This window comes from Cricetulus griseus, chromosome 5 (genome assembly GCF_003668045.3).
Source record: "Cricetulus griseus strain 17A/GY chromosome 5, alternate assembly CriGri-PICRH-1.0, whole genome shotgun sequence".
Taxonomy (NCBI): domain Eukaryota; kingdom Metazoa; phylum Chordata; class Mammalia; order Rodentia; family Cricetidae; genus Cricetulus; species Cricetulus griseus.
In genome coordinates this window covers 132,178,050-132,191,689 of record NC_048598.1, presented here as the reverse complement: position 1 = coordinate 132,191,689, position 13,640 = coordinate 132,178,050, and the positions used below count along the sequence as shown (strand labels likewise).

The 13,640-nt window shown below is 40.8% G+C and overlaps 1 protein-coding gene across 4 annotated transcripts in view; it reads left to right on the top strand.

Annotated features, from left to right (window-relative positions):
• The window catches only part of Kiaa0586 (KIAA0586 ortholog), a 91,285-nt gene extending 80,418 nt beyond the window's left edge, over positions 1-10,867 (top strand). For all 4 annotated transcript variants that reach the window (XM_027418208.2, XM_035445471.1, XM_027418207.2 and 1 more), the window contains one exon: positions 10,535-10,867. In XM_027418208.2, coding sequence (XP_027274009.1) covers positions 10,535-10,686 — 152 coding nt within the window. In that variant the 3' untranslated portion in view covers positions 10,687-10,867. The remainder of the gene's footprint in view (positions 1-10,534) is intronic.
• Positions 10,868-13,640: the final 2,773 nt, after the last annotated feature.

The following is a 13,640-nucleotide window of genomic DNA, read 5'->3' as shown; positions in this document are numbered from 1 at the left end:
GCCCTAGGGAGGAGAACTAACTGGTCATGGTGTCAGATTCAATTTTGTTCTCAAATTTAGTTAGAAGTGGTTAGTGTGGCAGAAATCAGCATTAAGTCAACACAAATGATGCCATGGATTTTTAGTGATAATTGCAAGCCATAATTTGTGAGGAATTTTTATATTTAGGAGGGGGCTTTATCTCAGAAAGTAGATTTTCTGTCTATAGATTATATAAGCTTTTAGCTTCAGCTTACTTTGTTTATGTCAGTCATTTTGCCTTCAGCCTCTGTAGCTGCCAAATGTCACAAGAACATTGCAGTAGAGACTTTTTCCAGCACCCTGTGACCTGGAATTAGTGTAGAGAACACTTACAGTTATGTTGAAATGTTGTTACGGTGCCATTCCTTGAGAAACCATTTTGCATAAAAAGAGCATGTGTATGGACTGTATTAAGATTTCACAAATATTTTCAAGATTAGTTAAAATTAGTTTGCCTTTATTTCATCTTTTGTATCTTTTCACTTATAGTTTGTTTCCAATTAAATCAAGTAGCTAATTGTCAAAGTTTCATGGATCATAAGCTGTGTGAGAGTGAATATAGGAAAAGCAAATACAGGTTTGTGCATAGTATGTTAGAGTTTAAGGGGGCTCTCGTTTGGTTGTTTTTGTTTTTGTTGTTTTCTAAACAGGTGTATCTGGCCAGGTAGCCCTGGCTGCCCTGGAACTCAATCTATAGACCAGGCTGGCCTCGAACTCACATCCACCTTCCTCTCCGTCCTAGGTGTTGGGATTAAGGGCGTGTGCCACTACCACCCAGAAGAAGTTCCTGTTTGTATTCAGTTTAGCAGCAATAATGTTATGCCATCATTAAGAAACAGTTAAAAACTCAGTTGTACTCCTTTTTAATTGTTGAAATTAACCTATGTGTTTTTTTCCAGTTTTAATTTTTTATGGATAAATAGCATATATAAACAGAGAAAAGTACACATAGCATACTACTGCTCAAAGAACCAGTCTAAGCAGACCACACCTGCCCAGCTGGAGAGAGCCACCTGGGGTCCCCAGGGCCCTTAGTTCTCTCTCCATCATATCCTCCACCCACATGGATGCAACCATTGTTCTGACTAGAATTACTTTGATTTTACGTCTTATGTAAATTAAATCATAACTGTGCACAGCTTCTTTCACAGGCAAATCTATTGTAAACGTCTAAGGATTCTTTTTATTTTAAAACCGTTATGGCATGCTTTTATAAAGAGTTGTCTGGGAGGAATTTGTTTTAGTAGTGGTCTCATAGGCTCTTGAACCGACAGGAAGTCCACTGTAGATAAAGCTGTCTACTAAACATGGTCTCTCAGTTCTCAACCAGATTTTAACAGTGGAATGTCCCTCTAGACATTGTGCACCTAAAAGGCAGGCAGACCAGGTCCCAACAATACAGAATAATGCATTCACGTACTTAACTGCTTTTTAATGAGTTTTAATAATTAAACATGCATTATTAAAGTAAATGAGAGTCTGTGTTCAGAGTAGATGGTGAGTCATCAATTTCCTGAATTAACCAGAAACTTCTTGGCAGTGGGATAGAAGCTTTTGTGTTACCAGACGATGTTTCTGGAAGTGCTTGAGGTGATGTATCTACTTAGACAACTGAACTGAAAAGATTGCTTGTTTAAAAACACTAACATCTTTTAAATGTGTTTTTAAGTACCCTAATAACAGGTTTTCAGGGTACTTAGGTTTTTTTTGTGTGTGAACTCAAATTTGTATTAAAATATGAATCTGAGTGTTTTTTTAATTTTAATTGTCTCCTTATTTGTTTTAAATTCTGGACATCATCTCAAAATGCATGCATTGTTTTATGAATGAAAAAGTTTGTTTTGAGAGGCTTCATCCTTAATATCCCTGTTATATAGTTAAGAGCCCTGTAGGTTGTTTTGTTTAATAATATTTTATAGTAGATTGTTTTGTTTTACATTTTAAAAAAATGATGTGTGGTTGTTTTGCCTGTATGTGTGTGTATGCACCATGTGTCTTCTAGAAGCCCAGAAGACTTTAGGTCCCCTGGAATAGAGTGGTGGACAGCTGTAAACCACCATGTGGATGCTGGGAATCAAACGAGCAACACGTGCTTTTAACCACCAAGCCACCTCTCCAACTCCTGTTTATTTTTAAAGTGTGTGTGCGTGTGTGTGTGTGTGTGTGTGTGTGTGTGTGTGTGTGTGTGTGTTGAGGGGATGGGTCATGTGATACTGAGAATGTGTGGCAGGCAAGCCCTATACTACCAAACTATATGTATGTGTACTCCATATCTTACCTTTCTTTTAATTAATATTGCAAGGCTACATACAAGACTGAGTGTTGCTCACATACATCTTACTTCTTAGAAAGTCTACATGAAATTCTTGTTGAATGAAAGCTTGAGCACCAGCAAGATGGCTCATTGGTTGAAGCTAATCACCACTAATGACCCCAACCCCTGGGACCTGTATGGAGGAAGGAGAGAAATGACTACCAAAAGTTGTCCTCTGACCTCCACACATGTGCCCCACAATACAAAGAAATAAATACATGTCAACATTTTAAAAGAAGCTTGAGAGACGGTTCTTTTGAACATAGAGAAAATGATAAAAGGAATATGGTTGCATTTTAGGACACATTCTTTTTTCATTACTGCTCAGCTCCAAGGGTTTGTTTGAAACAGTAGTTGGTGGTTGTTGATTGGCTGTGTTTTGGAGTGGAGGTTAACACCATGCCATCATTGTGGTCAAGTTCTTAGTGTTCCCAGCATTTTGTTGGCCTGAGAACTGTAGGTTAAATAGCCTTATCTAAAATGCTTGGGACCAGGACTGGTCTGGTTAGATTTTTAAAATCTGAGAATATTTGTATATACGTCATGCAAGCTAGGGATGGTATTCATGATTAAATGTGAAATTAACTTATGTTTCCCATGTACCTTACCTCAGAAGTTGTAGATTATTTTACACAATATTTTTAGTGCACATATATTATGACTGTGGTCACACCATGAGGTCAGCTGTGGAATTTTCCACTTATGGGTGGATTGTCAGATTTTGCTGGGGTTTGGAGCATTTTGGTTTTCAGTGTTTTAGATTAGGAAAATTCAACCTGTATGTGAGCCACAAATTGCTTCACTTTTCTCTACTTTTCTTCCTTCCTTGACCTGAAAACAGATGCCCCTGTACTTTATTTAAATCCTCTTCCTTTGGCTCAGTGGTATGTTGCCTTTTGCTACCTGAGAATGTGTTGTTTTGAGCAGTGTGGCCTAAGCTGGCTAGGGCAAGGGGAGATTCTAAACTGCTTTTTGTAATGAGTAAGTCTGTAGGTAAGAGATTATGATCTATAACCTTCTAAGAAACAGCCCATGTGTTTCTTTCAGTTTTTAAAAATTGGGTTAATTTTGTGTGTAACTGCAGTTTCATCTGTGATCCTTTGCTTGCTCTTTCCTCATCTTTTTTTTTTTTTTTATAAAGATAAGCATCTGTTAGGCAAGGTCTCTTCTACTGACAATCATTACGTTCATGTGTTTGACTTCCGTCTTTACTTAGAGGTCACCAGATCAGGCTTCTATTGACCTGGTTTTATGAGAGGAACTATGGGCATTTGGCCTGAGTTGTTCTTTATAAATGGGAATAGTGATTATTTCTATGCTTAACTGATTTTTTACTGGGGAGAAGAAAGCACTGAACTTTGTTTTAACATAGCTTCACTGGGTGCCGTGGACAGGCCACAGGAAGAGCCCAGTTTGTGGTTTGCCTCTGTATGTACAGGTGAGATTGCTACTTCAAAGGTCTGGAATTTTGAAGGCTTTTTTCTCTTCTTACCAAGAATTCTCTTTCATAATGAGCACAGTAGAATTGCTGGTGTCCATTTTTAACTCTTGTAAGGTGTGTGCAGACTTACCCAGGATTAAGAGCCTCATCTCTCTAAAAGGCATATTAGGGAACAGGGAAGGAAACCTTCATCTGTTTGGAAAGTTTGTAAAATGCTGAATTAAAAGGTGCAGGTGTGGTGTCCAGAGCAGTGAGGGCAGTACTCGGGAGAATTCCATCTGGGGCAGGTTATTTGTTGGGACAGGATAGTGTTTAAACTTTGAAGTCAGTTTTAAACAACGTGAAGCAGCTGGAAGCTGGCATAAGAAGAAACAAATCTTTCACATTAACTCTTGCTGTTAGAGGGAAGAAATTGGAGTTGTTTTCACAGGTGCCTGTGCCTTCATTTTTCCTATGTGAGTGACTTTGTTTTTATCTTAACTTACAAATTAAGATAAGCATTTTCAATTCATTTGTAAAATAGAAGCAGTAGTAAATTCAAGTATAGTAGGGGTTGTATGTCTGAAACATACTTTAGAATAAGTTAGGTTAGAGAGTTAGACATTAGAGGCTGAGGCTCTCAACCAACTGGACAAAGTAAGATATTGTAGCTTTTAAAATACCCTGTTAAGGATGAGAGGTAAAATGTGACTAGTGATCATGGAAAGTGCAGGCAAGTAAAACATTACCCATGATACAAAGTTGTCATATAACCAGTCAACTTTTTCGACACATGTTCTCAAGCACTGATAGGATGTTGCAAACTCTGCAGGCTGGGTTAAGTATGTGAGGAGAATTTAGTGTGCCAGGAGAGCTTAGCAGCTGCTTACACAAGGGATTGAAGCAAGAGCTGATGACACCAAGGTGGATAGGAAAAATCCTTCCAGCCTAATAAAACACCCCTGAAATGCTATAACATTTTTAGACAGCTGGGGAGCAACTGCATTGCTGGGGATAGTTGCTAATTTTAAAAACAAGATCTGGAGCGTGAATGCAAGCACGCTATTAGAAGAGGCCACAGGTCTCTCGTGAAAGCACAAGATCCAATATGTAGCTATCACCATGCTAGAATTTTGTAGAAAACAGACACAAATGAGGCTGTCCTTGGCCCAGTGGGGCCCTCAGAATAGCAGACTGGAAAGCTAGTTGTCTGGGTGCAGTGGTGCACATCTTTAATCCCTGCACTTTCTCCTTCCCAGACTTGGCCTAGGTGAAATAATTTTCATAGTTGTATGGTGTTCATTCCTCTGGGCTAATTTGGATCCTCCATGGACCTGGATTAAAGATTATTACAGTTGGTTCTTTTTAACTTTATTTGTAATGCCACAGTTTATAAGAAACTAGTCTTTATTGACATGTAGGAAAAGGCTAAATGGAGGCAATGGGAAGTCTTACCACTGCGTAGTCATCGTATTGTAGATCACCATAATTCATGTGTGTGTCTTGAGCCAAGTACATGTGCCAGGATGAGCATTTGTGATGCTGTAGTCCTCTTCGGAACTGCAGAGAAAAAGGCTCCTCTCTTGGTCTCAGTTGTTTTTAGCGGCAGTACTTTGGAGTTCTCTTGCAAGAAAGAGATCTAATAATGGCTCACCAAGGTTCTTAAGATCTAGTGGGTTCTCTACTCAGAAGTACATGCACTCTATACACATATATTTAATAAGCATCGGAAGTGCTGTATGAAGTCAGGTGTGGTGGTGGGGCACGCCTTTAATCCCAGCACGCCAGCGTGGTCTGCTTAGAGAGTTTCAGAAAAGCCAGGGGTACACAGAGAAACCATGTCTGGAAAAAAATAAACAAATTGTGATTTTTGCATTCCTTAGTCTTATAAATCCAGCAGCAGAAAGTGGGAACATATTTATGAATTTTCAGTATTTTAAAGCAGAATTTTGGTATTCTGAATTTTTTCTTTTAATTAGAAACAAGCTTCATTTACATGTCAATCCCAGTTCCCTCACCCACCCCTCCTTCCCTGCCCCCCAACAACTCCCATGCCCTTTCTGCTCCCTAGGGAGCAGTGAGGCCTTCCATGGGAGATATTCGAAGTCTGCCATACCATTTGGAGCAGGGCCTAAACCCTCTCCCGTGTGTCTAGGCTGAGAGAGTATCCCTCTATGTGGAATGGGTTCCCAAATCTCATTCATGTACTAGGGATAAGGTATTCTGAATTTTTGTAAGTATATTAAATTCTGTATCTGGATGTATCAAATATAAGGTCCTACCCTGGCATTTCCAGCTTAAGTGTATGCCAGACCTAGTGACACACTGCAAACCCTGGGACCAAGGAGTTGTCCTGTTTTCAGGCCTGGAAACAGCAGTTGAAACAATGACATCATAGTGTAATGACACAACTGGAAACTTTAACGTGAAAGCATCAAACTACATGTAATTTAGGCAGAAAATTGGCATTTGCTCTAATGGTGATTTAGGAGGATGTTTTGCTCTTCCATGTTCTTTTTTGCTCTGTGACCGTCATAACTGGGTGTGAATGTGTTAACCTTTTGTCTGTTAACATTTGTCTGTTAACATAACCAAGTGGCACTTTTATTTTTTTTATTTTTTGGTTTTTCGAGACAGGGTTTCTCTGTGTAGCTTTGGAGCCTATCCTGGCACTCACTCTGGAGACCAGGCTGGCCTCGAACTCACAGAGATTAGCCTGCCTCTGCCTCCCAAGTGCTGGGATTAAAGGCATGTGCCACCAACGCCCGGCTCCAAGTGGCACTTTTAAAATATCCCATTTAACAATTTTTCTTTTAAAGTTCTAAAGCAATGATTATTTAAAAACTTTTATGAACTTAAAAAAATCTTCCCAAAATTATGTTAGCAAAGATGGTACATTTTATTGATATGATTTTCATTTAAAATGATGGTGTACCTATTTGGAGGCCTTCCAAAGTACCTTTCACACAGGGTCTCATAGCCCAGGCTGAACTGTGACTCCACCTCCATCCACCTCCTGAGTGCTAGTGTCACAGGGCTCAGCAGATCATCTGGTTTATGTGGAGCTGGAGATGAAACCCAGGGATCTGTGCATGCTGGACAAGCACTCTACCATCCCCAGCCCGCCTTTTGTTTTCTTACTAGTTTCCATGTAACGTTCCTATCATTCTCCCCAAAGCAGAGCCCTTTTATAGCCCTTCCCGAGGGACTAGTGTCTGTGGGGATAGCTCCTGGTCACTTACCCAGGAGTAAGCTGACTTAATTGAATGTTGTTTCTGTGGTCCAGTAGAGTATATGACACTTGAGATGACCCTGCTTAAATCTCACCAAACCCTTTGAGGCTATCTCATAAATGAGAGCTAGGGTCAGAAAATGTGGCTATCTCACAATCTCTCATTCTGTCTCTCCCGCCTGTACCTGCTTTTCCTCTATACTATTTACTGGCCTTGTTTCCTGACCTCCTTATTTGGTTGTCATTCCTTTCATACATCCAAATGGCTTGTGAGATCAGTGAGGTTGGAGCTGTTGTTTTCTTCACTATTGTATTCTGCAGAGTCTAGAGCAATACCTGGTACTGAAAAGGTGCTTGCTTGGTATTTGTGAGAAGGAGGGAGAGAAGGAAGGAGGGAGGGAGGGAGGGAGGGAGGGAGGGAGGGAGGGAGGGAGGGAGGGAGGGGTGGGTGGGTCCAGCTCTTCTCTGTTCCATAATCCATGGTCTTACCTTTTGTTCCCTTTCCTCCCCCTTGCACAAAAGCCTTGCATGGACAGTCTGTGTTGGTCCATTCCTGAGCTTACCTCACTGGGCCATTAACCATTACCTATCCTAAATGGATGAGATAGGACTTGTGAGATGTGCAAGGCTGGTGACCTTGGTTTGATTCCCCCAAACCCACATAAAGGTGAAGGGAGAGAACCCATTCCACAGAGTTGTCCTCTCACCTTTACACGTGTGCTCGCATGCACAGGCCCCCCCCACATCATACACACATGTGTACATGCAATAATACACACACATACATGCACACACACAGTAATGGTTTTAAAAAAGAAAGAACTGGTTGAAGCATCTTTTTCCTCTCCTTAGCTGTCCCTGTCACTACACACTACTAATGAAATACCTCCAGTTGCCTTTGAAAGAAAGTCATGGTTTTTACTGTAAATAATTAAAGACATTGAGTTAGAAACTTCACTCTACCAATTTTGAATTAGACAGATTACACTAGACTTTTGTTTTGACAGTTCCTTCCTGCACACTTACTTTTATTTTCTCTTTTTTCACTTTTCTTAGCACTTCCTACATCTCCCCACTATGCTCTCATTCCATTTTGCCCCTCTAAGTGATTGCAGTTCCCATTACACTAGTCATTCTGTGTGGGCGACTGCTCATTCTGTGCCTAAAGCTGCTTTACAGCCTTCGAAAGCTTCGGTTCTGGGTGCCTGCTGGAACGTCCATTCACACATCTTGTAGACATCTATAGTGATCCAGGGGATAAGGGGCTGGGTGCCTTTGATCTCTGCACCTCCATAGGTTTCCTTCCCATTACTGTCCACCCAGTCCTCCAGACCTGTTGTTTCAGCGCCACGCTCCATGCTTTGTAAGTACTAGGCTCCCTCTACACTATCTTGACTCTCTGACCATTGCCACAGACCACTTCTTGTTTATATACTGACCTTTTCTAAAGTGCATTTGTCCCTTTTATTCTTTGCTTTGAAATTTTTTTGTGAGTTCTCCTTTTTTGTTGTTTTGTATTTCAAGACAGGTTCTGTCTGTGCAGCGTTGGTTGTCCTCAAACTTGCTCTGTAGACCAAGCTGGTCTCAAACTCACATAAATCCATTTGCCTCCACCTCCTGAGTGCTGGGATTGAAGACATGTGCCCCCACCGTCCGGCCCTGCCTTCTTTAGCATTTTAGTGCTCACCATTCTTTCAGCCCAGTCTGTATTTGATACTAGAACACACAGTGTCCCTTGGACACAAACTGAAATCTTTTCTTCCCTTTTCCTTTATTGCCTTCCCCACATCTTTTAAGTCCCAGCTCAACTGGTACTTGGGCATGATTTTAACTGTGCACCCCCTATCTCTACTATGACATTAGGAGCATCTTGAGAACGGATGTTATCTTCTCATCCTTGTATGCGCTCTTTTGCCATCTTAGCTCCGCATATATGACAGGTTCATACAGATTTTTAGGCAGCATACGCCTTTGACAAGCCCAGCTTAGCATCTGTCTTGTTCATCTTGTTTATCCCACAGAATCACTGTTAGAATCAGATAAGATGAGAGAGAACAACAAAATTTGTGTTGGTATTTAAATATAAAGCAACAACTGCAAGAAACATAACTTTTCTTGTTGCTTGTATTCAGAATTTTTAAAAAAGGTCATAGTATTGAACAATCTAATAAGCAATTTTATGCATCTAGATAAGAATGAGGTGCATATTTAAAGCAGTTTTGTTCAAGATAACAATTTGGCATCAGTGTAATTTGGGATAGCTAAGTAATTCAAGGAATGGAGTTTGTCTTTGGGCTGCTTGGGGAAGTAAGGTTGGATGGAGTGTGTGGGTGGAGCTTCTATAGCTGAGACGCCAGTCAGTCCTGTGCTAACTTGTAACTTCATCACAAATTAAGCTGTGCTATTGGATGCTTCTCTGGATTTTTCATACTCTGGATCATAGCTTTGTAAAACATAAGTATATTTTAACAAGTCTTATATCCTACCTATATTTTTAGATGTAGTTTTTTTTTAATGTTTCTTCATTTTGGTTTTTATCCTATCCCTACAGGTATAATACTGTTTGCAATCCATGGAGTAGAGCTTTTTCCCATATTTAATTAGATATACAGAGAACGGGGAAATCACTTGTGCAGAACAAATGCTTACTAGTCAAATATCAATACCATTAGAACGACCACGTCAGCATTCTCTCATAGACAATGTCGTATAAATCTGTTAACGAATAGTGAAGTGCTGTTGGCACTCATCAGTAAGCATTGCTAACAACACATCCTGAGCTGAGTGTCCATTTGGTAGAAGTAAGAGGAAAAGCAGAGTGCTTTGACAAAGTTAGACTTCGGTGTTACTTCTTTTATGTAATCAATAGTCCACTCTTACTGCAGGGCTGCTAGTGGCTTCTAGTCACAAATGATCAATAGGGACAGCAGTCACTAATAGTCACAGTAGAGACAGTAGGCTCTGTCTCCCAGCAGTCATTACAGTGGGGATTTGTGGTTTGAAATGATGCCGACAGTGCTGAACTCTGTTGTTGAGATTGTTTCTCCATGAACTCTGCAAAGTGGGTTCTGTTCTCCTATTTAACATGAAGACCCTGAACTTTTGAGTGGAAAATGACTCACCTCAAATGACAACGAGGTTCTTGCTCTAACAATCTGATTTAGTACTACAATTTTTTTTTGTTAGCTTTTTGACAATTTCATACATGGATTTGTGACAATACCTCCATCACTCTTTTATCTCCTTTCCATCCTGCTGACCCCTTTCTTCTTCCCAGCTCATCCCTCTATATTTAAACTCAGTGGAGGAAAATATTCCAATCTTATGTACCACAATTTTTAGTGCCTACTTCTTTTGTAAAATACTGCATCTAAGAGATCCATGATAAAAGGAAAAGCACGTTTTATCTGACAAATTGAGTGACTTGAGAAAGACATTTCCTGTGTGCAATCCTTGTGTTCCTGTCTTCGCACTGTCTGCAAAGAGACCGGCATCTGTGGTCAGGGAGTGCTGGTGTTGCTGATGAGTACCTCTCTCCTCTGTGCAGGTGGCCAGACAGCCCCGCTCTTCACTGCACACATGCCACCTGCCAGGGTGTCTGTGACTCTGCCCTCTGCAAACCTCGAGGATTGCTCTCAGCCCCTGAGCACCAGCTCCATACAGGGTGATGAGGACTCTTCGGGGACAGACACCTTCTGAACGGGAAGAGAGCCAGCCCAGCATTGTAAGGACATGTCACTTCGTTCTAGACCATTCCCATAGACTGTTTTGCCTTTTAGCATATTTCTTTGGGGGAAAACATTTCTAATATTTTATTAAAATGAAAGTGTGTTTGAATATTTAGTAAGGCCTTTGAATAAAGTAAATGTAGCTCAACTGAGTTTGGCTTTGAGTTGTTTCTTAGAAGCCTGGGGTAGCTTGGAACTTCTGACTCTGAGAATTCATCTTATAGGTGTAATTGTCTGTAAACTGACAAAGTTCAAGGTTATTCATTCTAACATTTTTTATAGCAACAAATAATTCAGAGTAATCTAATGTCTGTCCAGAGGGGACTAGATGAAGTAATGACACATTTGTATATTGTACAATATAGTTCTAAAAAGAATTTTAAAATGTGTGTGCATTAATATGGAATTCCTCTCAAAAGGAGAAACCTACTTTTTCTGATTTTAGAGTAAAAACACAGTCTATAACTCATGGTCCTTATGATGAACTTAGGCATTTCTATTAAAAAAAAAAATGTTATCTGTTCACCACAACTGTGTTGTAACCAGTTCTTTTCAGGTTTTCTTCTATATATTCCTCTGCCAATCATCTCAAATCCTTTTGGAATAAGAAAACTGTTAGGTTTTGTCTCCAGGGCAAGGAACTGATAGTTGAGGAATGGGAGTCAAGGGTGACCGTGGTTAGGTGTACTCCATTCATCACAGAAGAAGTGATGGTAAATGAAGCTAATCTCATATATGCCTGTGTATGCTCTATACACCTGTATATCTTTCAAAACATCAGTACACAATTAACAGAAAGTGAAAAGGCACAGTTTTGTAATTAGGTCTAATTCTTGTTCCCATACCTACTGGCTCTGTGATGGGTAAATGAGCCCCTGTCAGTTGCCTTGAGTTAATGCACTTAATTATTTTTGAAGAATAGTGATTAGTGATAATGGATTTGTCAGGTTGGTAAGTGTTGGGGGTTGGGTATAGCAGGCATTGCCCAGCACAGTGCTTGATACAAGGTGAGTATGCAGTAAATGGTACCCTTTTACCTCTCTAATACCTCCTCCAAAGGCTGAGGAGTCATTACAGAACAGAGGTGGAAAGACTATAAGAGTCAACAGCAGTGGATGACTAAAGTGAAACTGTGTTTTCCAGACACAGCAAGGCAGTTGCACATATGAACACATGGTGCCTATGACTACTACATGCACAAGATGTGTGCAAGATATAGTCAGACAAAATCCCAGCATGGAGGGGAGTAGTAGGCTCGAAGTCTACCATTGCTGTGGAACTATTGGCAGTTGATGGTTGCTGGGAGAGGGAGAATCCATTTTCTTCAAGGATGCAGTCCCCAAGAGGCTACCTATACTCCAGTAGAGGGCCCCACACCCATGCACACACAGCAACACTAAGGGGACACAGTGTGTTTAAAACAACAAAAACACAGGACTTGAGAGAGGCTGGTTGGCCGGGTGGGGAAGGAATTGGAGATGCAATGATGGTGGAATTTGAAAACACATTGCAAATGCATTTATTAAATTCTCAAACAAAAATTTACCTCTGTAAAATATTCTTTTCTGTCATCACTCAAGTTCACACACACAGTAATTATGGTCACCATTCACTTTTTTGAGCATTTTTAAGGTTATTTAGGAGGTCTCTCCCCTGCTGCACAGTAGAACCTTAGGGAGCTTTGGAGAGAGCACTAATGTCTGGGCTACATACCAGGGATTCTGGCTTAATTGATTTTGGGTGAGGGCCAGGCAATGGTATTAAAAGTGAAAAAGGATCTTTTTAGACGACTTCAGTGTATACTCAAGGTTGAGAATTACTGAAGAGCAGTTTAGAATTCCTTTTACTGCTAGTAGGGCCCAGAGTCTGGGGATTTCTTCTCACTGAAGTTAGAAACCTGTGCAAAAAAAGCAAGCATGTGAGCCTTACTCATGCATTTCCTCTTAAGTCACAGCCCCTCAAACCTTCCTTAGGAATTTGGTTACTGAAACGGGCTGGGTTTCATGTGAGGACGTATTTTCTTTGCTGGGGCACCGAAATAGAGTTTCTGCTTAAAATAGATTTGTTTAAACTGGTGGGAAGAAACGTGCTGCTCTGTGGACCGTGGCTTGGTTTTGGTGCTCACAGATCAATCTGGGAAGAAGGGGAGAGGGAGGGGCAGAGTCACCCGGGGGACTGCTGCGTTCACACATTACCCTCTCCACGACCTGGTTCTCCAATCTTTTCTGCTTACAAAGGACGTTAGCAAAAGTTTATGATAGCTCCAACATTTTTTATCTAGACATGTTGGTCGTTTTTCCCAGCCCTAATCGTAGAAAACCTGTGTTTTCTAATTTTAGAGTAAAAACATGTCTTTAGCTTATGGTCCTTGAGACGTACGTGAGCAGTTCTTTAAAAACTAGTGTCTGCTCACCATGGCTGACACCCCCCCCCCCCCCGTGCTTACTCACAGGCTCCTCTGCTAACCACCTCGTGTCCTTCTGGAATAACATTCATTCAGTGATGCAGGTCCAAAGGTGCCTGCAAACAGGGAAGGATAGCCTCCCGAAGGCAAGCAGTTTTCAAGCCTCTGCTTGTCACACAGACACACACACACCTCTATGTAATTTGGCAGTTTACATGTGTATCTTGATCATATTCAGCCCAACCCCCCACTTCCCCCAGGTACCCCTCCAGCCTTCATGAAACCCACTGAGTCCAAGTTGCATTACCAAGTGTTGCCCACTGGAATATGTAGTTTTTTTCCTACCATCCCCCACTCCCAAATTCTTATTTTTACTTATGAATGCCCACTCTTAGCTTGACTTGTTTCTAGCTAGCTTTCCTAACTTAAATTACTTCTGGACTTTTTCCTTTCTTTATTCTTTCTATATATCTTTCTTTCCTTCTTACTCCATGGCTAGCTGGGTGGCTGGGTGGCTGGTC